The 27321-nt window shown below is 40.6% G+C and overlaps 1 protein-coding gene across 5 annotated transcripts in view; it reads left to right on the top strand.

Annotated features, from left to right (window-relative positions):
• Nucleotides 1-8838: 8838 nt before the first annotated feature.
• Nucleotides 8839-27321, top strand: part of LOC123970982 (phosphatidylinositol 3-kinase regulatory subunit gamma) — a 229606-nt gene continuing 211123 nt past the window's right edge. The window contains exons 1-3 of one of the 5 annotated variants that reach the window (XM_046049445.1): nucleotides 8839-9134; nucleotides 9474-9575; nucleotides 10318-10655. In XM_046049445.1, the coding sequence (XP_045905401.1) occupies nucleotides 10415-10655 (241 nt within the window). In that variant the 5' untranslated portion in view covers nucleotides 8839-9134; nucleotides 9474-9575; nucleotides 10318-10414. Of the gene's footprint in view, nucleotides 9135-9466; nucleotides 10656-27321 lie in introns of all 5 variants that reach the window. The other 4 variants (XM_046049444.1, XM_046049442.1, XM_046049441.1 and 1 more) reach the window with 4 other exon arrangements.

Here is a 27321-nt window from a genome sequence, read left to right as displayed (position 1 = left end):
CAGTCATTTGTAAAAACAGCTGTAACACAAATGTTACTCAAAGTAAATAGTGCATTTGTTGCTCTAAGGAGTTTTCCATGTGGATGGAAACCCACCTAGTGGATTAGATAACATATGCATTACATATTATGATAACAATGGCCTAAACTACAAAAATAAGACCTGCTATAGTTCGACACTCTAGTTGCACTCATACCCTTCAACAAAATTTATGCAAAAACCGGCTGATGGCTACAAAACGTCTTCATACCTAAATGACAAAATAGTTCAGTTGTCCCAAAACGACATATAAGACGGTTGGAAAGTACCAGTCTAGCAGAAGGCGAGCCTAAAGTACATTATGTGAGTGACATAAGTTGCATGATGTTAAACATACCAAACGTTAGTTTGGTTAGGTTTACGAAAACACCGTGCTTTGGATTAAAATGAGTACAGTATCTGACAAAAGTGAGTACACCCCTCACAGTTTTGTAAATATTTGATACCATGTATGTTGTATGTACATCACCTGGTTAAGTAACGTAAGTCACGTGACTTAAATAAGTCAACTTTGATATTCTTTCACATAGGACTTGAACATCAGTCTCCTGTGTTTGTTTGACCCATCTATCCACCTTACCCACACTCCTCCTTTTGCTGCATTTGTAGCTCTTTATACTACATCATCTTACTTCCTCTTTTCCGACCGACCTACGGCCACTAGAGATTGCGGCCTAAAAATAAATTTAAATGTCGGTTGTAATAAGCTGCTGCACAATCATCCTATACTACTGTGAAAACCTGTACGATACATCTGTCTGTCTTTCTGGTGAGGACAGACTAGCGTAAATGCTGTAATCCTCCTGCCACTTGTCTGAAGTTGTGACCTAACTTGGCCAGAGATTTGTCACCAAACCAGGAATTTCTGTTTATTTACCTCTTCCCTGCTCCTTTCTCCGACTCTCTTCAAATTCAAAATGCATGTTTGCCTGTGATAAAGAAAACAAATGTTCCCTGCTGTAATATGGGGAGTAATTGAATTGACAACAGCGAGCTCTTATCTAGTGCGTTTCTCCAGGCGTGGCAGTGGAGCGACGTGCGGAGCAAGCTCATAATGGAGGAAACGCTCCTGGGCCACCAATGAGCTCTTGACCCCTGCTGCTCACTGGAGCACATCCTAACACAGCGCACGGAGAACGGTTATATAAATGAGGTGTGTGTGTGTGTGTGTGTGTGTGTGTGTGTGGACCTGCAGGGCATTGATGTGTCTGTGAAGGCATCTTGTTATTGCTGCCAAATGTGTGCCATGGCAAGGTCAGGACGTGCGCTCACACAGAAATATGAGAACACGCTTCCACATGCAGATGGGATCAAACCAAGGATCAAGGCTGGGTGGCAAAAGCAGCTGTAACACACACACACACACACAATGACAATATGTGAGCAAACTCTGACCAGGTTGCTATAGCAATAATGCTATAGCGTCATCACATTAACGCATTAATTAATTAACGCCAACAATTAGGCTATCGCACGTTAACGCAGTTTTAAAAAAAGATATATATTATTATTTTGAATGTCCGTTGCTCACTGGCTCTGAATACACATCCAGTCAAACCATGGGTCACAGGAGGGGCGGGATGTTGATCAGCCTGCAAATCACCCACCCAAACAAGCAGTGGAGGGAGGCTTCGGCAGACTTCTTGGCTGCAGCGAGTGGGAGAAAGACAGCGCTCCGCGAGTAAACGGCAGGCGCTCTATGGAGAGTAACCATGGCAAAGGCTACAGCTGTGCGCTACACAGCTGTAGCCTATTTAACTTAAGTTAAAATTATAGGCTACATAACTTTACCTGATAGGCCTTCATCTAGTTTTGCTGGGATGCCCTGCCGTGCGAATTCCCTCCTGTTGATGTCCTATTTAGTTAAACAGTAATAGATTCTAGAAACTCAGCGAGGATCAGTCTCTCTTGCAACGCGTCACGTACAAAAAGTTCAAGACAATTCAACTTCGGCAGCGTGCGTGTGCGTGAGGCGAGCACTTCACTCACCTCACTCTAACAGAACATAGACTGTTTCTGCTGATACCCGTTCAGAAAACAAAGAAAAGAAAACAGGTTTATATATGTTAACCTGTTGCTCAGAAGGAGCCCGTTATGATGTTCTGATCGTGGCTCTGGACTCTAACATGTTTTAACAAGCTAGATAAAAGGTAATGCCCTGGCAGTGGCAAATAGCTTTGGTTTAATATTTGATTTGATTACATTAATGTTTAAGATGAGATTTACAAGAAATATTTTATTGCTACTGTGTAAAGGGAATACTGCTGGTAAAAAAAAGTACCTTATTTGTTTAGAGTTTGCAAACCACATGTTATTGCACTTTTGTGTATATAGCAGTACATTTATATAGTGGCTTTTATATAGCAGTACATTTATATAGTGGCTTTTATATAGCAGTACATTACATCCTTTTTTCGAGGTGAGTGCCACAAAAAAGGATGTTAAAATTATTACCGTAACTGTCAACAGTGTATGTGAGTGATGCTGCAGTCAGTTTGTAATCTGGTAGCGTACAAAATTATGCCACAAAATTATTTGAAAAATTATTTACAGAGACCCAACAATTATGAACCATGAGCAGGCACTTGGAAAAATGTCCTTTTGACAGGCAGAAACCTCAAGCACAAGCTATACTCGCTGGGCGGTCATCTGCCTCCAGAGCAGGAGGAAAGACAACACACAGTGTCACAGTGCAAGTTCCACATAGAGATGTAGAATAATAGTAATGGTAGCGGTATTAATACAAATGTCAATAAAAATAATAATGATCGCAATGATGAAGATAATAATAATAATAATAATAGGACTAATAATTCTAAGAGTAGTAGCGAGCATGAACATGGGGATAGCCTGCAACCACAGATCCTGATTCTACATAGTAAAATGCATTAACTAGATCCAGCCCTAACTATAAACTATAAGCTTTATCAGAGAGGACTCTTAAGTCTTAAACTCTTAAATGTGGAGATGTCTGCATCCTGAACCCAAACCGCGACCTAGTTCCACAAGAGAGGTGCTTGATAGCTGAACGCTCTGGCTCCCATTCTACTTCTGCAGACTCTAGGAACCACAAGTAACCCTGCATTCTGGGATCTAGTAGTGCTCTAGTAGCGTAATAAGGTACCATGAGCACTTTAAGATAAGATGGTGCCTGACCATTAAGGGCCTTGTTGGTGAGCAGAAGGATTTTAAATCCTATTCTGGATTTTACAGGGAGCCAGTGCAGAGAAGCTAATGCAGATGAAATATGAACTCTTTTGCTGGTTCTTGTCAGTACATGAGCCCCAGCATTCTGGTTCAGCTGGAGAGTCTTAAGGGACTAATTCAATCAGCCTGATAATAAGGAATTATCTGCAACTATCCTGCCTAAAAGTAACTAGAAGTATTTCTGCATAATTTGAGACAGGATGTTCCTGATTGTTATAAGTATTTAACAGTGTTATCCAAAGACCCCGTACAGAGATACACCTTTTGTTAAAGAGTAAGATCCTTTTTATTTAACCAGAAACTGTCACTATGTTGCTCTCATCAAAACCACCAGACTCCCTTGACAAAAACTGTAATTTTGCCTATAGTGGTTCCTTTAATGACAATTAAATTTTCCACCAATTTTCCAGTCTCTGTACATTGGTGTAAAATGCAGCGCTAACATCTAACAAGTCAAGTACAGAGACAGTCTTTTGTCGGATGCGATTAGAAGGTCATTTGTCATGTTCACTACTGTCTCTGTGCTATGATGATCTCAACATCCTGAAAATCCTCAAATAAATCCTTAGAGAGAAGGAGAAGGTTAGAGACAGGTCTAGCTGGATCAAGAGTCATGAGTGAGTCCTCATCTCACTTTAGTTGTCCTAAACCCCTGGACTAAGAGTAGCCTTTTTAAGTAGAGGTTTAATTACAGCTATTATAAAGGACTGTTGGGAGGAGATCGCAGAGACACACACGGGATGCAGGCATCACCGGTGGCTGGGAATCGAAAATGGACTTTGCAATTATGTGGCCGTAACCACTGAGCTACCACGGTCTACCGTACAGGATTTAATTAAAGTGAAAATGAGTCTGAGCGAATATTTGCACTGGTGATTTACCATTATCTGATTTCTTTTTAAACTCTTAAATATTTAAATAGCTATTGGCCTAAAAAAAATCCAATATCCGTTAGTATCAAGCTGGGGGCCCCCAGACGGGGTCACAAGATGAATCCAAGGTGTGGTGGAAAGATGAACATCAGGTAGGAAAAAACATTCTGATACAAAATGCCTTTTCCTTGTGAAATACTGTAAAGAAAAAACAACCACACTGATTTAAATAATGCAAAAACTGACACTTAACACTCACTTAAATGCAGGTAGCTAGTCTCCTCCTTTTTCTTTCTTGTTTTTACCTTGTAATTTTAAGGTTAAACTCTCCAAACTCTACACAACAGCTATCAAATTTTCTCTTTTCCGTTTGCCAAAACAAAGTCATTATAAATGTAATCATGCCTGTTTTTGGTTTTATCATTACACCAACTTTTCCACCTCAGCCAACTATTAAAACTGGATGGAAAATTCCCTGGAAATATCGGATCTCAGTTTCTCTTTATTCAACCCTATCCTGGATCTTCTCATAACTTCGGTAATGTAGAAAAAAAATGTTCTAATGTTCTGCACTAAAGGGAAACACATGTCAGCCACCATGACTCAAACACTGATCAGTCTGACCTGACAGCCAACAGGATACATTCACTTGTACTTTCATGGGAACACTGCTCTGTACACAGGCAAAGGCTATTTGCATGTGTGAGTAATTGCACACTCCCAATGTGCTAGAGAAAGACGATGCTTGTATAATCCGACACATTTAATCTGGGACAACTAGCCTCCATCTCCTCTGGGACGTCACACTTCCGTCTCACAAAGATTGTCTCTCCTCTGATTGGCCCGTGGTTATGAGAGATAAGACGACGAGTAATACGTAAGCTTGAGAGGCACAAAGACGACAATCCTCCCTGTCTGACACTGAGACAAAAGCATGACTAAACGCCTGTTTTATCCTGATTATATCTTCTAGATTTCTCAGCGAGTGCTTTATTGATTTTTGTGACTTGGCAGCGTGTCAGAGTTTATGTCACATAAATGACAGAGATTTAACCGTGCACCGAAACAAGAGAATGGGGAGCGGACGATGCAGCCATGACAGTCATGTGGGCGTTTGATGCATTTTGCCTCAATGTTTGGAAACAACAGAGAAATTGGTAATTCGTAGATGTCATGCACAAATTGCTGAAATCGCAGAGACTTACTTTTTCCAGTGATGTCCATATGTCCACTTGGAAATGATTTATGAAAAAAGTTCTCCTTGAAACTTCATTTCTTGCCTGATAGTCAAATTGAGTACATACATTAGAGTATCAAAAGTAATCCAGTTTATTTTTGTCTGTACGGTTTTGTCTGTGTAAACCGTGTCGTTACTGCAACATGACTTTTATGGGAAGATTTACTAAAATGTAAGCAAATGTTGGCAAGAAATATGGCTTAGAAAAACCATAGCAAAATCTATTTACATGTTTGTTAGGAAAATGTGCTATACTTAAGTATTTTAAACTGTTGCAAGCATGTCCAAAAATAAAATGAAGAAGCATTTAACACTTTTAATGAACTTATACACTCTCAGTGAACTTGGTGTCTGGAAGCAGACAGGAAACACCTACAAGCCAAAGACATGGCGTAAGCTAGACAACAGTTCCTGTCAATCTTCGAGTGAAATATGATATAGATAAAGATTGAGCTACTTTGTATATCATGGGAAAAAAACAATGGGTGTAACCAACTGTTTAATAGCAGACTGTCAAGCTTTTATCGCCGGTCAATTCTGTATTTGTTGCAGTGCATGTATTGACTTCTTGCAAGTAAACAATCATTAATTAAGACTCCAGTGACAATGTTATGTACATGTTGTCCTCAGCAAGTTGCAGTACTTCAGTTTGAGTATGCATACCCCTATGCTTCCTAAATATCAGCAAGTATTAACAGACCTCAGGCAAGTTTCACATTAATCCTCAGCAGGTTTTGCTTTTGTTTCTTCAGGTGCAGTTGCCAGATGATATTTAAAACTCTGTGTTTAATAAGTTTATTTTTATTCTGGGGACATTCATATTCCTGCTAGCGTCAAGAGTTTAATCATGCATGCCTGGCTAGGAAAAAAAAGTAAAACAGATGAAAATATCATCTTTATTTGTATTCCTGTCATTCTCAAAACACATCAAATGAAAAAGGAAATCAAAACAGGACCACAGGATTTGTTGTGGTGGCAGCCCGGCTGACGGTGAGTGTCCTGCTTTTTTCTCCTTTTTTATCGGTTTTTCTGTTTTTTCCTTGGTTTTCTGTTCTCTGCCTGCCTCCCTGTGTTTTCTCCCCTGTGTGCTCTCTCTCTCCCTCTGCTCCTGAGCCCAGCCAACTACCTGCACCTGCATCTCATCAGCCACCTCGTCAGCCTGCCACACCTGCCAGTAATCACCTCATGACTGCCTGTATTTCAACCCCGGTTCTCCACACCATCCTCGCTTGATCGTCGTTCCCCCATACCCGGTGCCACTTCCGTGTTCAGGCTTTCATGTTTTTCCACATTTTCCTTGTGTCTTGTCGCTGCCATCCCTAACCCTGTCTCTCTGTCTGTTTCCCTCCCAGGTACACTCACCCTCGTCCTCCGTTCAGTCGGCTGGGCTCATCCACCGGCCCTCTCCTCCTCGGACCTCCCCCACGGCGTCCTCCCTGTCCTCCCACCGTTCCTCGCTACCTCGGCCCCAGTGTTCCCCAGCTCCCTGGCCCCCAGGCTCCTTGGTTCCCCGTGCCTGTGTTTCCCCGACGTCCTCCTCTCCCTCCACTCCAGTCCCTCTCACCCTTTTTCCCTCAATAAACCTCCTTCCCTCAGAGTGCTGCATTTGGGTCCTCTCTGTCCCCACACCACACGACCTTGTAACAGGATTTTACATAAACCAGATTATGTTTGGAGAATATATTCAGATTTGTAGACAATGGAAGCCCAAAAGCCCTATATCACTGAGGTTCAGTGGTTTGTAGTGATTAACTGTAACTTTGACTGTTTCTTGTTTTCATTTTTCTCTTAGTCGTCTTACTATGTCAGCTGTTTATTGCTGCTGTTCGGCTGGTTGTCTTTTACTATTATTATTTTTATTGTTTGTTTTTGTTGTTGTTTTTCTCCTCCCCAAGCCCCCCTCTCTGTTCTATTGCAGGTTTTGTTGCTTTCTGCAATTGGTGTTTCCCACTGCTTTTCCCTGTTGTCCCCACCTTCCATCCCCCTTCTCTCGCAGGTGTTGTCCTTTCTCTGTGCTGTCTCGTTGTGCCCCCCCATCCCCGTGTCTGCCCCCCTGTCCGGCCCGGTGACAAATCAATACATAATTAAATAAATAATAAAACAGACAAAGGAGTATATTAATACTCTCTTGTTAAAGTAAAATCTGTCTGGCACAATATGGTATCCAGGTCATCATACTACTAAAAAAAACGGTAACTTTGTTTGGGAATGTGGGAAAATGCTCACCGTAGTAGTGTTAAACAGAGAACCTGTATCAAAAGTTGTATTGAGACCTTTATTATTTGAATGTTGTGCTTTTATGTTGCTTCTTCCTAAATTAATCTGAGTTTAGTTTAGTTCAATTAAATTACCAAGCATGTCCAGTGCACCGGTTTACAAAATTAAAAATGTGTCGCTGTCCAAATACTGTGGATACTATATATATAAATACTAGGAAAATCATATATAAATACTAGGAAAATCATTAACTGTTGACACTTCACCTATAACCCCCCACTTTTGTAAATTAAAATCACTTCTTAAAACTTATTTAGTTTATAGAAACAAGTCTTTTATTAATGATAGCTCATTAATAGCATCATCACTATTGCATTTAAGCCTCTCATGCCACTGTGAAACAGTAAATATGCTGTATTTTTTAAAATTTAAATTTGTCTCAATGTGCAATGGCATTCCAAAAAAATATAATAAATCACTAACACATACAGTATGATTATAGATCCCTAAAACAGCATGTCCCTTATAATTAATACATTATTAAAATTAAAATAAAAAACGTGAAACAATGGGCAGCATTATAGATGTGGCAGCCAATCAATATATGACTTTCATTTGAGCATATAGATTCACAATAAGCAGGGAAACGGATGAAAGAAATGTGTAAGGATGTAAAGTTTTTTTGACCTATTAGGATTTATAATATACAACACTTATATTATACCACATATCCCAAACCAGAATCGAGGATAATAATAAAAAAGGAGCTGCATAACCTCTTCACCTCTCTACTGGTTTTGCCAGTCAGCCTCATAAAGACATTAAAAGGTTGAGGCTTGTACTTCTCCTTCCTGCTTCAAACAGTTTGTACCTGTTATCTGAAGCTCCAAACTGAAAATGCACTTGATGACACAGCAAAATGCCGCTGTCTGCTGCTGTGTCATGTGCGCACTAGACTGCAACTGCAAGACTCCCCGTTCTCCCATCATCCACCACTTATCCGCCCTCCCTCTATTATGTAGACTTTTATTTATTTATTATCTCCTAAAATGCAACCCTACAGCACAGGGACACCTACATGCAGCGGCTATTTTCCAGGTCACAGAGTTGTTACATAATTCATCATCTCTCTGCAGCTTCTGAACATCCAATACCCTACACCCACCCATCCCCTGTGCATCTATAATATAACATCACCAACTCCAATTAAAAGACGAAATTACAAATGCAGCAGAAACTAAGATCATCATAACCGGGTCACGCGGGGTTTTACTGCATCTGCAGCAACGGTGCGCCACACCGACCCGTCCCGTCACCGCCGCATGGCATAATTTGCAGACGGCGGGAGGAGGAGGAGGGGTTTACTGACATCAGCACTGCCGCTCACTACAGCACCGAGCAGGCTGCCTGTCTGCTGAACCAGCCACGCCATCCATTTATCCTTCCTGACGGACTTCACGGATGTCTGGGCTCGCACCGCGGGGTTCAGGTAGTGTCCAAGCGGGTAGTTCGCGCGCCGACGCGCCGGTGGAGGACAAGAGCTCGTCTGTGCAGTTTGAACGGTGAGTTTGCGGCGTGTTTGCGGGTATCAGACAGCAGTGCAGACTGGCGCAGGGCGAGTTTAATCAGGCACGCTGTCTGCCTGAAGTTCATATTTGGGTAGTCATGCTTGTTGTTTATGTCAGCCTGCATAGCAGAGTGGTAAAGGATATTTTCACAGAAATTTATATATGTATTATAATGTTCTTAAATGTTCCTTATTTTGATGTACTTTTACTGATGATTTGCCCTAAATGTATCTCAAAAAGAGTTTCAGTCCTGAGCTATATCAAGCATTCAATTCCTAATAATTGGTTAAAAGTGTGTGACGTTAACTGTATAACTTCATTTTAAGTTTGCAGGAGCATCTGTCTGCATCAGGAGGCTGCACAGACAAGAAAGGCAAAGCAGCAGGGGTGCTCTGAATAGGAAGCCAAATTCTGCACTGCAGTGGATTTCCTCAGGTGTGTGTATGCGTGAGTGTGTGTGTGTGTGTGTGTGTGTGTGTGGATGTCTGACTTGACAGTAGACTTAGTGTAGGCTCTAGACACTTTCTCATTATCATTGGAGGAACCTGCAGAAGCTTGGGGCATCATCTGGAGGGCGACCCGTCCTAGAAAACTGTGCCACCCTCTGGTTTGTGAACCAACCTATCTCCTCCCTCCACCTGCTCCTGTTTTTCTTTCTCCTTCACAGACACAGTCTGGTGGCTGGTTAGTCTGTCCGTCCATTTGAATCACAAAAGCCTGCAGGCCTCAGACTGGAGAGCTGTGACTGACGGGTGGATTCATACTGTGGATTATTGAAGAAATGCACGGATATTTAACCAAATCTGCAGTGTTAAAGCAAAGACCAGCTGTCTGATCAGTTCAGCTTCATTGCACTTGGAAGACTTATATTTTTGGATTAAGAAGGTTGGACTGGCTCTTCAGGGGGTTGTAGGGCTAAAAAAGTGTCAAATTCCACCTCAGGGATCAGATTTTTATCATTTCCACTGTGTCATACAAGTCAGCACGACACAGCAAATCTCAGGCGTCTGTACAGGTTTCCCAGATTTAGGTTGACTTCCACTTTCACCTCAGGGATTTTGAACTAACAGAGCTTCCGTTTGGTATTTTTGGTATTAACGCAGGAAATCTCAGGCAACATCAGTATTTTTGGCTTTAGAACCACCCTATGAACTTCTGTTGCCATGACATCTGACAGTTTCCAGTACCGGGCGCTCTTTGAGTACAAGCGGGAACGCGGTGATGACATCAGCCTCCAGCCGGGTGACCTGCTCACCGTTCCCAAGGCCTCGCTGATGGCGGTGCCAGGGCTGGACTACCAGGACGGGGACGAGCGCAGCCCCAAAGGCTGGCTGCACGGCACCAACGAGAGGACCAAGGAGAAGGGAGACTTTCCAGGGACTTTTGTGGAGTACGTCGGGATAATGAGGGTCAGCCCTCCTGCGGCTAAATCCTGGCCCAGGCCTGTACCGCCGACCCCAGTGGGGGCTCAGACCGCTGTGGGGGCTCAGCCTCCTGGAGCAGCTGCTGCTTCAGGTGAGTGCCGCCCCAACAGGATCGAACACATCATGTGGCTGTTTGGGTTCTCTGTTTGGCTTATCAGTTGAATGTTTGCCTTCATAAAATCCACATTAACGGAACAAAAACAGCATTTTGTCAGTTTGGGCTGTAAAACATGATGTTGGGCTTCAATATGTGTTTAGTGCTGTTATGAGCTGCTCTGCTCACACTGTTTTGTGTGTGAGCACATGTGGTATCACTGCGGAGTCTTGTTCAGTTTTATCATGCATGGATTGTTTGCACATTAGATTTACAGATTCTCAGCACTGCTTGCTTGAGTAGGGAACATTTAAAGTTGTTCTTGGCTTGATCTGAGTGCAACATTGCTGTGTAACATGAACTTGAGTTCTGGGTTAAATGTACAAATAGCTCAAAAAGAAAAGTTCAGCTCAAGTGTCTGCAGGTCAGTTTTTATCATCCATTCGGTATGTGGTTGTGTTTAGGACACAGGATTAATGTTTCCAGGACTCAAGGGGAGATTTTGCTTTGGAGGGAACCTCTCGGTATCTCCATCACCTTTTCACCTACACAAAACCATTACACTGACACTAAAGCTTTGTGTGTGTCAGGGTGATCCAGGAAAGTGTGAGGCCTGAGGAGATTGGCTTGCGTGTCTTCACTGCTGTCCTGGGGCCTATTTCAGAAAATGTTCAACATACTGGCTGCACTTTTTGCAACCTGTACGTAAGCAGAGCTTTCATTTCATTTTTGTGCAATGGGCTCCAGATGCCTGTCCAGGTGCTTTAGTATATTGCGCATTAAACCTGAAAATTGCAGTTTTGGAGTTTGTTCTTGACAGGCTATATTATTCCACAATAATGTGAGTGAGCTCAAATTAGATAAAATGTACTTTACTGTTAGTACAACAGCTGAAGTGCTGGTTCAGCAACAAACATTATTTACCTCTAATATTATCTATCCATGCAGATAGTTTTGGTTTAATTTGTCCGGGTATTGAAATAGTAGCCTTAGAAATCTCTGCCTCTACTGCAATACAATGGAGGTGAATGGATTTTTATTGAAGTTGCTCACAGCATTGAGGAATGGCTAAAATCTCAGATGTGCATATCTTAAACCCTTGACAAATAAAACTAAAATAATTTGTAGATACCACTAGATGAAACAGAGGAAATCTATGTTTTTTAATTTGGGTGAAATTACCCTTTAATTTAATTTACTGCTTATATACAAATCACAAACATAGAGCACTGTCAATACTTTTACATAGTGTACGCCCCAGAACCTCGCAGCCAGCAGGCCAGTTTACCAGGCTACTAATCAGCTGATAACCTGCAGCTGTGCAGCTGCTGAGCTGATGTACCATGATCCAGTCCGAGCAAACCCCTCAGTCAAATACCAGCCCTGCATGAAACCTACCAGGCCCAAGTATCTCTTCTTCTTCTTCATCTCCAAATCAAGGCCACATCGTGTTTGTTAGTCTCTCAACAAAATATCCTGTGGAAGCAAATTGGGTTTGAATGAAATTCTCTTCTCCTGCTCGTTATTACGTTATTATCGTCAGTTTGGACATTTTGCCTCACATCTCTTCATGCTTAGACTGTAACTGCAAACGGTGTACAAACAAACAATAATACTTTTTTAATATAGTACCTTTTTAAAAACAAAGTTACAAAGTACTTTACAATAAAAACATAAAATAAAAGCAAATAGGATCCAGAACATGATTATTGTAATTATTTAAATTATTTAAATACCACCAGTTAAAAAAAAAAGCCAGATGATAAAAGTGAGTCTTAAGTAGCGATTAAAGGAGTTCTGAGTTTGCCTGTCTGAGATCTCCTGGCAGGTGTATGGGGACAGCTGAGGGGCCCATACAGCAAAGGTCTGATGACAGTTCTCTTTCTGTGGGGGCCTGTCTCAGTTTTCAGAAACCTCACTATTGACACCTATGTGATCCAGTAGCTTTCTTTCCAGTCCACTGCTTTGCCTCAAGATTGAATCAGTGATTATATATTTATTATATCTTACAGTATCTCTTGGTATTGACTCCATTTGGAAGATTGAGTGCATACTGTACACTAGCGTGCGAGCTCTGTGTATTCGTTCAGTGCAGATGCCTTTTTGATGATTTATTTAGGAGTGAGCAGAAATAGGCGGTAACGAGGACGAGAAGGACTTGAGCCCAAAATTTAAAAGGAACAGCGAAAAAGGCTGCCCCACTTATAAAGCTATTCTGAACCTTGCAGGCTTTGATTAGCATTTTTACAGGGCTGTGGTGGTTAGCTCTGATTTAGCCCTGGCTGTCTGGCAGAGTGAGTTCAGATCTGCTGTGTTTATGGCTCTTCATTTGCTAAATAGGTCAGACGCAGAGCAACATACTTTACTCTCCTTCTTCTGCCGCCTCTCTGCTCTCTTTAATTGTCTGGCTTCCCATCTGTTTTATGGGAGTGGGTTCAGTCCGTCTTCCATCATCTGACATCTATACCGCTGTAGGCTTGAGTAAATAGCAAACACATTTGTTCTTATTTCCATACATCCCTACTTGCTGTGCTGATACTTTGTTTTGTCCATCCGTCCATCCATCCATCCATCCATACATCCATCCCGCAGCCACAGGCTGTAGTTGTCCTGAATAAATGATTGGATGGCACACTGTCCGCCTGACGTGCTACATTCCTGCAGTCACAAATCACACGTAGCAGTAGCGGTGTAGCAGCAGCACAGGGCAGCCTGTGCAGAGGGAAGCGAACTCATCTGCAGCCTCCATCACTGCTGACACTCAGGCACGCCCTGCTCTGTTCCAGCACTCAGTCAGTGACTGTGCAACATTTGACCATGCAGGCATGTTTTATGTTATAAAAAGGCCTGTAAAGAATTGTCTAGACTTGCAGTGGATTTTGCATTTAGAGATGTTATTTAAATACATGATAATCATTTTTATATTAACAATGAATCAAGTCACTATGGGACCTGCGTGCAAACCAGCCCTGATAAACCCCACTGTACATTACCTACCCAGTAATAAAAAAGCTTTAAAAGATGTTGGTGAACTGCAGTTAAACAGCCAGATGTTTTTCTTAGGGGTTGGTAAAGACCAAACCAGAGCTAAAAAGAGAGAGAATATTTGTCTTAGACAGCCAGAAACGTTAATGGGATGCAAATGTTGCTCCACATCTGCCGAGTGTTAACTTTTGGAACTTTATATGGTGTTTATGTCAGTTTTGCAACTAAGTTATAAATCTTAAAATAGAAAAATATCCTCCTTTTTTAAGGAGAGTGCAGGTGTAAGGTGTGATCGACATTAGTGACCAAACAGCAGCACGAAGTGGCTGAAGCAGCCCTAACACCGGCAGCTAGAACAGTATATTGAAATGATTTACATAATTTACAACTTTTTTTCAGTTCATCTTTGTGCACTGTGCACATTTTAGTATAGTCACAGAAATGTGTCCATCTAGATTTAAATGATATATGTTTGCCATTTTATTTGGGAAGGTGTTCTTGCCACACAGGCTGTGGTTTCATGCAGCACACGCCATGGCATTTGCTGACTTTATTTAGTGTAGAAATCAGTTTAGAAGCGACATGTCCCTACCAACTACTGAATTGTCCCCAGCAATATTTTGATAAATAATTTGAAATATAACCACAATTGTCTGTCACCGTCTAGTCAGTGTATTTGTAACACAACAGGTTAACAGCTCTTGTTCTCAAAGTCCAGTGCATTTGGTTTAAGTTTTGAAAGATTATGTCCTCACTCCTCATATGCCTCACAGTGGCCTCACAGTAGTTAGCCAGCACAAACAGGCACTATGCTCGTAAGGTTTTACAGCACTCCCATTGTGTTCTAAAATCCGAGTCAGCTGACCTTATCAACAGTAAATGTAGATGCAAAGAAGTATTTCGAACTAGATTTATCCGGGAAAACTTGGTAGCTAGTAATTTCTACTACATAAAATGATTTTGATTTTATTTTATTGGGCAGTAACACAAATAAATGCATAAAAAGATGCCTACGCAGTGACAATATACATTTATCAGAACTGTCGAAAGGATAACACAAGAAAGTAACAAACTTATTTCCATTGCTGTCCTCGTTGTAATCTGATAAAGATGGCAAGGCAAGCGCCGGATGACTGAAAGTACCCTGTACAATCGACCCTTACAAATTCCGAATCTAATTAGCATTGAACAACCATTCACCACATGCTCGATTAAAACAGCGATCTGACTGGCTTAACTTAATCTCAACTGGGAGTTTGTTCCATTCCAATGCTGCCGTGTACTAAAAGGTATTTTGCCCTGAACAGCTCATGCAACAGTGACTCTATGACAGTCACTCATTGCTCCGTGAGTGAGTTTTATTGTGGCTGTGAATGTCTCTCGGTTCTCACCCAAAATTTGGCCTGGTTTCTTAGTTTGTAATCTCCATCACACTGTGTACATGTGTACATGTATGCATGTATGTGTACCTGTATATCTACCTTCAACATGTACACAATGAGAATAGTTTACTCCTGCATCCTTTGCACTCTGATCACTGCACTATTTATCAAGATGTCTATATTGTTTTGTTCATAGTGTGTATATATTAGTGTTGTCTATTCTGTAGTTTGTGTCTGATTTTTATTTTATTATTGTGTTATTGTATTTTTGTATGAGTAAGCACATCGTGAGCAATGTACAATCCTGAGTCAATGTGTAACACTAGCTGACACTGCGATTGTGAACACCCTTCTACATTTCCCAACCTGATGCCTTATCCTTCTCTGAGGGGAGCCGTTTGCTGGCTCCATACAACATTAATTATGACAGTAAGCTAATGAATTCCCTGATGGTCTCTTCGTCACTATCTACCTACAGGTATATGGGAGGCAGGTAATCAGAGTTAATGCTGAATCTAATGGGCTAATTGCACGCAGAGCACTGCTCTGCTGCGATAAGGCAGTTTGTGTTTTTTATCTGCAGATGAGCCCTGTAGCTCAAGACACTGTTCCTCTTTTATGTAAATAAAGGGTGCAATTAGATGTAAACCAGAAGACTAGACCTCATTAGTTTGTTCTGCAAAGAGGCCTTGATTGGAAGAGTTAGGTATTTGGTTAAGTAAAACAAATGTGACCCTAATAATGACAGGGTCATATATTCGCCACTGTTTGGTGAAGCTACTGTCAATGAAACTCAGCGCTTCATGCACATGTTTCACATTAAAAGTGTGCCAGGGAAAAGGGCGGAAATATACCAACTGGAACCACTGGAAGGATGTAAATAGGAAACATCTAACAGTAGGTGTTGAGTTTCATTGACAGCGGCTTATCAACAAAATAGCACAGGAAGAACCGACAAAGAAGTGGCAAAGTATAAACGACTGGAATTAATGACACAGAATTTCTGTTAATAAAATAATAAATTGTTGTCATAAACTGGAAAATTGAGTACAAAAGAAGACCGTTGGTGGACAAAATGGCATTTTCTTTTAACACATGAATAATAAACAAAGTATGCAAGTAAAAAATACTAGTGTTGAACGTTTTTTGCATCTACACATAAAGTTCTATCATAAATTAAAGATAAATACAGTAAACATGATTCATCATTACCTTCAGATTGGCCTGCTGTACTGCAAATTTTTTCACCTGGCACACACATTCATAGCAAACAGAGGTTGTCAATAGCACTCACTCAGTTTTTAATTGCGCACCAGACAGTTTGAGTGTCTGTGTCTTCAGAGGTGCTGCTGAGCGGGGCAGCAGATCAATGTGATCAGGCAGGTGATGAAATGCGGCAGTACTGGATAATGACTGGGAGATCAAACACATTGTGTGTGTGTGTGTGTGTGTGTGTGTGTGTGTGTGTGAGAGAGAGAGAGAGAGACGGGAGGGACCGCAGGAAAATGCATAGATCAGTAATTGTGAGGCTTGCACAGTAACTGAACTGACAAGTGTGGAAGTGTGTGTATTCACTGAAGTGTGTGTTAATGTCGACAGCCTGTAATCAACTCTGTGCTCACTGCTGTGCGATGAGTTCAGGGAATCAGCGATTGCAGCATTGGCCCTAACAGGCTAACTGGGCTAAATGGGCCTCCTTTATAGATTTATAGTTAGCTCGACTCTAAGCTCTTTGGTTAGACTGTAATGGCCTTCAATTCAGTGTGTGTGTGTGTGTGTGTGTGTGTGTGTGTGTGTGTGTGTGTGTGTGTGTGTGTGTGAGTTAGTGTATAAATGCGGTACAGAAAGGAGAAGCTGAGGTGTGGCGTTTGCAGCCATGTGAAGGGTAGATGTGAGACGAGAGGAGGGATGGAAGCGTTATTGTCTTTCTGTCATTGTCTGTTTCTTTCTCTCTTGTTTTCCAGTACTGGGGCCAGTATGTTAACTAGTTTAAAATATAATAATAATTTGATATAAATCACAAACTATCTGATCAAAAAAGAAGTAAGCAAGATTATGAGTCTGGTGAGACGTGATGCCAACTTTTGTTTGACAGATTTCTGTTGGTACCATAAAATGATTGAGGTTTGACACTCAGCACGAATCATCACCCCTGAGGTTATGTATCATTTGACAAGTTTTTGATAAAAATGACAATTTTTTAAATTCTTAGTTTTAGGGATGTAATGTGAGTAACGGAGATTGAGAAAAACATTTTATTTGTTTAGGGATTTCCATCTGCCTCATTCTGTCTTGATGACGATCTCTGCAGAATTTGTTCTTATTTTGAGAAAAAGGCTGAATTTGAGGAAGAATGACATTGTGTATAGTAGCACTTAAGACTTTTAGTTTTGCCTTCTGAAGTTATTATAGACCTTGTTTCTATTTATATGTGATATAGCTCCGCATTCTGCTTATTTTAGTTGTTTCCACAGTGGTTTATATTCGTGTCACAGTGAGGCTGAGCAAGAGGAGTCCTTGTCACAGATATTTACGTGTTTACTGACCTGTTTTGTGTGTGTGTGTGTGTGTGTGTGTGTTTGTGTGTGTTTCAGTGTTTTTTTTTCTCTCCTCTTCTGTAGATGACATGTGTCACCCATGTGGAAATGTGGAGTTGTGATTTGGCAGAACATCCTTTTGGCTGCTTCTCTCTTCCTGTCTGTCTTTGATTTCATTCTCCTTCAGTCATCCATCTGAAAAAGTTATTTCGTCTGTTGTTATATTAATAAAAATCTCACTTCCTTACACACTCGATTCAGGAAAGTGACGCGTTTCCACAGAATTGTTCAAACAAGTTGATTTTTATTGGAAACAGAATTGTTAATAATCTCACTCCGTTGGCAGTTTTTTCTTAATATAAGAAAGATATTTTAGACACATTCACATCAGCACATGAACTGTTTCCTGTTTTAAGTCAGCACAGCAGTGTTTGCCGTGCAGTGTGTGCAGCTGGAACAATGCACCGGGGCCCAGCCTACGAGGGACAGCAACAATAGCGGGGTATATCATCCTCAGATGCTGTCCTCCATTCATTGATACTGTGTAGGCGTATAATGAGCTGCTCTGCTTTTCTTGATTGCTTTTTGTTCCGTGGTTATTGACATGCTGTGTAGGCTTCTTTGTGTTGTTTTGTTACTGTAGGCTGGCTAAAGCTATTTGAGTTGTTTGAGAGTTGGAGGCAGCAGGCTGTGGGGGTTTGATTCCAGGGCAGGCTGTTAGATTGGCTGCTGTTTGTGGTGCTGGATCAAAGGCTGCAGGTTTGCAACTACGTGGAGTCGTCGTGTGTCTGTACACCTGTGTAAATATTTGCACTGAGACCAATCACAATTATGTTCCTCTGCTGGTCGGCCTCACTCACTTCAGCTCGACGCGGCGTTGAGCCAGGGCTGCATGCCAAGTAGGATGCTGCCGCCTCGTAATTCTCTCTGCGGGAGAAACCCTGTATGACGTCTATTTTCATTTGTTTCGTTTCATTCATTCACAATATATGCAGACTTAAACTTTTGAATACTTTTGTTGTATTTTATATTTCAGTACTTTATCTTACACGTCATGGTCATGGGGGTTTCTCCCCTCTCTGTACTGTCTATCACTATTTTCCATTTGTTTGATTTTAACTTGTACACAGTCAAGACCATGAAATGAAATTCTAAAACTTTTCCTTTGTAGTTATATGAACTGAGTACATTTTTGAGGTCCTGTTATCTTTGGTGTTTCCAATTTGGAATATTTCTTTTACATTTAAAAACACAACATGTTTCTGACCACTGGAGATGTACTTCAGATTCACATTTTACATTCAACATGAGAGCCCGGTAAGTAGGGATGTTGTCAGGTAAAAAAGATCAGATAAAACTGTATTGACTCCTAGAAGGAAATTCAGAAACACCCCTGAGAGATACTGTATGAACAAGATTCAGATACACAGTCGTTAGTCTGACTTTCTCTAGTAACAGAGCATTTCCCAAATGAAGACAATAGTTTGGAGGAAAACAGACAAGTTTGGTGACTAATAAGAAGCTGATTTAAGAGGCTGCCAACCAGACGGTGCGATTTATATGAAGTTGTGTACTTTCAAAATAAAAGCCTTCTTTCTTATCTTTTCATTATTCTTCACATTTCTTGTTTCCTTGCTTATGGATATTTCCTCGGCCTTCTTTCTATCCTGGCTGATCTGAAAGCATTTAGAATCTATTCTTCTTCACAATAAATACTTTTACTGTAGATATTTTTGTACATTGTACTGCTAATACTTGGAAAGCAAAACATAAAAATGGTTTTCACTTGTAAAGGAGAATATTTAATGTTTTTTCTGTTGCTATACTTTTTTTTTCTACAGTAAAAGCATTTGAGTATTAAATGTTTTCCCACCACTTTATGCTAATATTTTTAATCTCTGAAGTGCTATTTTTTTTTGGAGGAGGTGAGATTTATTGTCCCTTTTTTGAAAGTCAATTACAGAGGTCCACACAGCGTCTGTGTTTATATTGATGACTAGGGTGAAGCCGCCGAGTCGTTCAGTGAAAGGAGAAGATGATGCAAATAAATAGGGCCATGAATAAAACTGGAGCAGAGGATCCTGGGAGACTGCTAGGATGGAGCGCTTTAATTATTTGATGCTGCATTGCAGTGACCTACCCGTACAGTATGTTAAATATTATAAGAGTATAATAGTATAAGAGACCTGCTCTATATGAAAAGTGCCCTAAGATAACTTCTCTAATGATTTTTCTATATATATAAATTTGAATTTGAAATTTAACTGCAGATCCTGGCTGCCGCCTGCTGTTCTGGGAATACATCCGTGAGAGGTTCAGGTCATCGAGAGGAGCGCCGGAGGCTCAGTGAGGCGGACCGTCGGGGAGAGCTGTTGTCAATAAAGCTTTTATTTTACTGGCTGCCTAATTGGCCTTGGAATCACTGCACTGAGCTGAAAGGCTTCTCCTCCAGAGCTGAGGAGGATTTACTTGTCAGCAGTAAAAGAATAAGCACACAACAACGTGTACACACACAAAACTTAACCAGGACTGATTTTCTTTCTTTCTGTGGAAACATAACTAAAGTTTGCTGGGAAGCAAAATGTAGTGAGGGGAAATTGAAATATGTTCTTTGTTTCTATTTTCCTTTTCTCTTTTTTTACCTTACTCCTTTCTTTTCTTCAGCCTCCTTTCCTACCTTACCTTCTTAGCTGATCTTAAGCCATACAAATCTACGTTTATAGAGGTAGTAGATTTTTATACTTCAGTAAACCTAAACACTAATCTGAGGCTCAAAGTTTGTTCTTGACTTCAGACAAAGAAGATGAGAAAACATTCAGCAGCTGTTCTGGAGCTTTCTATTCCATCACATGTCCTTCATCAACAGATTGAGTTTGCCAGGTTATCATGTAATTCTACTGTAGATGTTCAAATTGTTATTTTTTTTATTAATCCAATATAGATGAGAAGTCAAATTGCACAGAGAAAATGCAAAGTTGACTACTGGCGCTAGGGCAGCTGCTAATTGGACCTTGTGGTGAGATTGCTTGATCAACTAACATGTACTCTTCTTATTATTATTGAGATTTTCATGTATTATTTATTTAGTTAGCAGTTCAAATATATTTTTGCTGTTATTACTTAAACAGTTAATCCCTCAATTAATAGAAAATGAAAACCCTGTAAAATAAAGCTGATACCCTTTTTAATAAGTGTCCTAAATCTTTTTCCACATTGCCAGAAAAATATGTTGTTGGTTAAGTCAATATTAAATGAAATAGAAAAATACCCTCTGTGTGTGTAACCATAGACTATAAAGCCCCCTTTATCTGCAGCTAACAATTATTTTTATTATTGATTAATCTTATAATTACTTTGTTGACTAAAGGTTTGGTCCATAAAATGTCACAAAACAGAAAAAATGCCCATCTGAATTTCTCAAAGCCCAAGCTGACATTAAGTAATTTATGGAATTTGACTAATTGATTAAACCACCAGTTGTTTGAGCACTGAAGCCATGACCTCAGTGTCTTCACTGGTAGCTACGACTGCGGCTGCCTGTCTTTACTGTAGTTAAAAAAACAAGTTAAAAGCGCGACTTTTATTTGTGAAGGACACCTTCAAAATTAAACCAGTTTGAAGCTATAAAGCGAATAGCGGGGAATAAAAAACTGATGGGGCGGCTGTTGCTCAGGAGGTAGAGTGGGTTGCCCGTTAATCGGAAGGTTGAAGGGTTGCATGTCGAAGTGTCCTTGGGTGAGATGCTGAACCCCGAATTGCCCCTGGCGGCTGTTCCCCCAGTGTATGAACGTGTGTGAATGTTAGTTTCTGTTTGAGCACTTAGGCTCAGTGTATGAATGTGTGTGACTGGTGAATGCGATGTAGTGTAAAAGCGCTTTGAGTGGTCGCAAAGACTAGAAAGGCGCTATACAAATACGGAGCATTTACATTGTCCAACAGTGGCATTGCTGCCTCCTGCAGATTAGACGATATACTTAAAGGAGGAGCAGGAGCTGAGACCCAACCTGTAAATCCCCTTCCTCCCTGATTAATGTGCAGCGACTCGGGAGAAGGTTTCATGTTTAAGAAAAAATGAAGGGGTGAAAGAAATGCTTTCTGTTTATGGGCACCTATAAAACCAGACAGCTTTTTACGACCTCCTCCTCCTCCTCCTCCTCCTCCTCCTCTTCGCTGCATTTTAATGCCCCCTGAAGTCTCTCGAAAGACTTGGCTACAAGTCATTGTAAAAATAATTTAAGCATCTCGTTCTCAGTGTCAGTCAAGCGTTTCGGGGGTTAGATACATTACATTAATGCAGCTGCAAGTTACCGCAATGTTGGTATTAATGAGCAGTTTATAAGAGCTATTACAGCACATTTTCACATAATGTCTTAATAAAAAGATCTGCATATGTGAAGGGTTGTGAAAACATCTTTGTCTGTGTATTATTCATGCTTGTAGTTTTTTGTTTTTACCTTTTAGCAGCAAAGGAATAAACTTTAGATGGGGATACAATCAAATTTGCCTGCAAGCAACACTTTTGCGAGCAAGACTTTTTCTATATGTTGCAGTTCACTCATTCCATCATTTGACTCTTAACTTTAAGACAAAGAACTTTACTGCCACCACTAACAGTGATTTCTGAGATGCGAAGGCATACCTAGAAAATACATCTGAACGGACTGCCTGTCCTCCTGCTGATAATGTGCTCTGCTTGTGTAGAGACACAAAGTAAGCAGACCCCAGCCCTAGTTTGATTTCCCAAAGGTTAAAGAGCACTGCAGCTGTTTTACACTTTTCTTCCTACCGCTCTGTTGGAGCTGTTAACATTAATGCAATCAGAGAGAAAGGCACAAAACACTGTACTGCACAAATATTTCACCATATACTCCATTCTAATCCAATACATTTCTTTTTGGCATCTCCTCATAGTCCGCTAGCTGTTCTCTGTGCGCGGTGAAAAAAATCCGGTGTTGGTACAAAGTGGCTCGAACCGGGCCACACAACACTATTCCAGGTAACGCTAAATGACTTGCCCACAGATATTCGGATCCTAAATATCTTGTAGTTAACACCATACATCACCAAAGTTTCTGACGGACTTTAAGTAGCCTGGCTTTGGTTCTGTCTCACTCTCTGCGTGGCAAAACACATGTTAAAAAGCTTAACGTCTTTGGTAATTTTTCCACAACAACTCTGCATGTTAAAATTTTTGTGACTGTCTATTTCGGACACTTTAAGGAGCGTGCGTCTCTTCACCTTCCAAATCTGTTTCCCTATGTGGAGAGCTAAAATAACACACCTTGTGGCAGTCTTTTTTTTTTTTTTTTTTTTTTGGGTTACTCGGAATTTAATTATGATCTCAGCCTCTCTCTCTCACTCACTCACACATATTTTAGGCCCCATGACAAAAAAATCTAATTGGACCCCCTCTGCACAGAGCTGTCACTACTTCTCTAAGACTTGACTGCTGCATCAAAATCTTTACATAACTCTATTTAAAGGCTTGCATGTGTCTGGCTTTTTGTAGTTCAATATTAGTACTAGCACAATATTTACTGCCGGTGATTTGTACATGCAAGTCTGCATACAGGATGCAGTACACTATTTGCTTCTCAAATAAATTGCCCTCCATGATGGGAATAATAAAGTATTTATCTATAGTTGTCATTTAACGGCCATAATTCAATCTAAATGAACGCATCAAACTGGATTATTTTAATATAGTCTTACAATCAGGCTGAGATAAGCTGCTGTCCAGCATCCAGTACAGACAGGAGGTTTATTTCATAATGATCATTATGTGAGAAAATAATTTGTTTGAATTTCTGGCATTAATAAACATTTCATTTTCTTTTTTGTTATGATAAAAAGAGCAGGAGAGACAGAGAAATCTCCAGACTGCCTGGAATGATGCTAACTGGCCTGTCATTAACACAGTGCTGCTGCCCTTCTTCACTGGGACAGGGAGGCTACAGTTATGGGGACACTGGGGTGCTGCTGACTCATCTGCTGTTAGTCTGCCAAAAGGGGCAGGGACAATGATTTAATATGAATGTGTTGTTAAATGTTTCCGTGCACTGATTAAATGTTGAGCAGATGTAGGCTAACACTAGTCTGTAGCTAGCTGGCTTATGTCACTGTGGACGTTAAGCCAACAGATTAACACCACTCACAGACTAAAGGCTGCCCACCTTTCTTGGTGAAAAACTGGGTTACAGAGTGACATCCTTTCCTTTGTCTTTCCTCTCTGTCTTTTCTCTCTTTCCTTTTGTGAAAACCGGATTTTGGTTTACTAGGCAACATTGTGTTCACTGTATTTCTGGTGCATCTACTGACTGCAGCTAAACACCATCACTGATGAGTGCGCTGAGGCAGGACCAAACCATTTCATGCAGATACGGGGGGGGTGGTCAGTCAATATGGAGGTTTACTTTTTGGTCAATGGGGATATTTAACTCTTACTGCCAAAAACAAGTAAAAACAAAAAGATCATTCATTTTATTTGAAATATATTTATACTCAATGATGATTGTTTATATAATGTATAATATAATTTGATAGTAGTTTATAATTTTTGAGGGCCCCTGTCAGTCAGGGGCCCTTGGAATTGTCCTTCTCCCCCCCTATACGGCGCCCATGGACGTGCACAACCTACGCTCCATATTAGGGCTGAACGATTAATTGCATTTGCGATATTATCGCGGTGTAATAAAACAAGATTTTCTAATCGCAAAGGCTGCGATTATACTCTGGTCACATGACACCCGAGAGGAAAGCAGTCTGCAGTTGCTTCGTCTGCGCATCACGCTGTACCTTGCCTTCTTGTTGTACAATGGCCTTAAGCTTGACAGAAGCTGACACTACATAAACTTTAGTGTCACACGGGGAATGAAATTAGCACCCGGGTAACTTGGTGGTGATGGGTAAAATCAGCGTTTCAAACCAAACGCACAAGTCTGAGAGAGGCCCAGTCTGTCCTGAGTTACAGCCTGGTTACTGCCAGTGTGCGGGGGAGGATGGGGACTCGGAGAATTACTAAGCTTGTCTATTAAACACGTTGGCCAACTTTTGAATTGAACCTCAAACTGAGTATTTTTTTTGTTTGTTTACTGGGATACAGAAAGATGGACTAGTAGGAGACATAACTGAGATAAGGACGCATTAATTGCTGGTTGAACTGTGGGTTTTGCATTGAGCGCTTACTGTATAACACACTGTGATGAGGTAGTTTTTCTTGTGGTCTGTAGGCCGACCAGATGATATTATATCATATTATTTAATGCCATGACTTGAATCAAATTATCTTTCTCATATTATTAGAAATTGATATTTCTTCTCCACCACTGCTCATAATATTAATTCATCATAACACAGGCCTGACCCACAAGAAAGAACAGTGTAGTTCTATCTATCTAATAGTGTGTTGGTCATGCTATACACTGATTTACTGCTTTCCATTTTGAGTAATACAGAAGGTAAAGAGCTTTAAAATGAATCGCATATTAAATCGGAATTAGATTATTTTCCAAAATCGTTCAGCCCTAATAGGAATGCAGGATAATGGCAGCCATTTTAGGTACGCAAACGCGTAGTTAAAAGTAAGTATATCCATCTTATGCTGCTGAAATACAGTCCCCTCCAAAAGTATTGGAACAGTAAGATAAATTCCTTTTGTTTTTGTTGTTCACTGAAGACAGTAGGAAAAAAAGTTTGCTATGTGCAAAAGGAAGAGTTTTGCCCTCATTGAGCCCACAGGTCAAACTCTTGATGTCAGCTTTCATCTTCACAGAGAAAAATCTGCTCACGTTGCCAAAAACAGGCAGAAAACTGAATGATTTCAGCAGTCTACACACACACACCACACACACACACACACCCCTCAGGCCTCAGTTTATATAATCCTATGAATATGGATCACCTGCTGCCCTCCACTGTGACATGAAAGCGTTTCGAGTTCTTCCTGCAGGTCATGCAATATGTGAGAACAAACTCAGGCGGTATCAAAGTGTTTGCTTACGCAGGACACATTTTGCCATGTCGACCCCACACACGTGTGTGTTTGTGGAGGCGGGTGAGGTTAAACACGCAGGTCTGAGCTGTGGGACAGTGACTGCAGGCTGGAATAGAGGGGGCCTTTGTTTGATGGTTGAAATGACAAATCACCGGCCAGTGGGTGATTTCTGCCCTCTTGATCTGTCGGGATGTATAGCAGTGATCTATGATAGGGGGCAGCTTGGTGTCACTTTTAAGCAGATGGATTAGTTTATCATGTAATTCACACTGTGCTCACTGCTAGAACATACTGCTTGTTTGTTTGAAAATAGTATGAGGCGCTAATGTAGCAAAGAGGATATGATCCCTTACTGGCTTCACACCTACATATCCATTATTGTGTTATTGGAACAAGTTGGTGTAAACACGACAGGGAATTGAACCAAATGCTGATAAATGCGTATGTTCATAAAACATGCATATTCGATTTACCACGCATAAACTGGTATTTGTAAAAGAAGCCTTATGGATTATTCAGACCTGCATACAGACGATGTGCTACAAGTCCTTTGTACACAGTCAGTATTTTTCGTAATATCATTATGCACAGAAACCTTGCACACTCAGTCAGATGTGTTTTATTATTCTATTCGTTGTGAAAATTCACTGTTCCCGAAAACCTTGATGACGGACCTGGGTGCAAAGGCTTAGACTCCAAAACAGCATGTGGAAGCTGGTCTGGCCTGCAATTGTCTGCCTCGAGTGAGCCAAGGCTGATATAATGAGGTGGAGATGGGAAAATAGAGAGACTAAATGATAATAAAAAACAATAATAAAACCATACGGGTTTATTGTGTGATTTTTTTTCCCCGTAGGCACATTTCAAAAAAGTAATTTTGATTAATTAGTTCTTGGTTTCTAATTGAATTTTATCATTATTTTAATTTACATAGGAGACATAATCTTATTTCCCTGTGTTAATGTTTGTTTAATTTTTTGGTGCCCATTCCAGTGATGGTTTCTCCCTGGTACATACGCCGGAAAAATGTTTTCAGGCTCAGTTCTTACAGCATTCTCATTTGTATGAACTGTGGGGAAAATACTTTTAGGGCCAGCGGGCATCATGTGCCTTTTTTGCGGGACTACAAATGTGAGTTTTCTCTGGCCCCTTAAATGGCCAGTTTTGGTTAGGTTTGGGGGTATCTGGACTTTGGACCATGTTGAGCTAAGAGTCATTTCCAGTTAGTCAGTTGGCCATGAATGCTGTAAAAAAGGTTTTCCAACACATGTTTGACTGTAAATATTAATAATAGCTGTATTCTATTTAGGTGCTCCGGTTTTTGAGCCCCTTGCATTGTGCACACTTAACTGAAACACTGGCATAACTAATAACTCTTACCTGAGATTTTCTTGCTTTGACAAATAGATGTTTGCAGTTAACTTCCTGTTCTATGGTTTGCTAGAGCAGAATGAAATGCCCCTAATTAGGGAAAGTGGATTTTCTCTACTAAATTATTCTCAGATGAAACAGTAAAACAAACCAAATGCATCATTTTACAAAATGCTAATCATTATAAATTTCCATAGAGCTTCTAAAAATCAAATTTCAGATTGTCTTTGTTTAATTATCTTCATCTTTTTTGTTATTAATACCCAGTGGATTTATATGTCACTCTTGTGGATTGGGATTCTCGGGGATCTAACTTGTAGATGCTGCCGGTTGTGGAAGCCTCCCTGTGACAGTTCTGCCGTGTCAGCTGAATCTGTGTGTGTGTGTGTGTGTGT

The sequence above is a fragment of the Micropterus dolomieu genome, linkage group LG05, assembly GCF_021292245.1.
Source record: "Micropterus dolomieu isolate WLL.071019.BEF.003 ecotype Adirondacks linkage group LG05, ASM2129224v1, whole genome shotgun sequence".
NCBI classification, from domain to species: Eukaryota; Metazoa; Chordata; class Actinopteri; order Centrarchiformes; family Centrarchidae; genus Micropterus; species Micropterus dolomieu.
The sequence above is the reverse complement of the archived record's forward strand: the minus strand, read 5'-3'. Positions and strand labels throughout refer to the sequence as shown.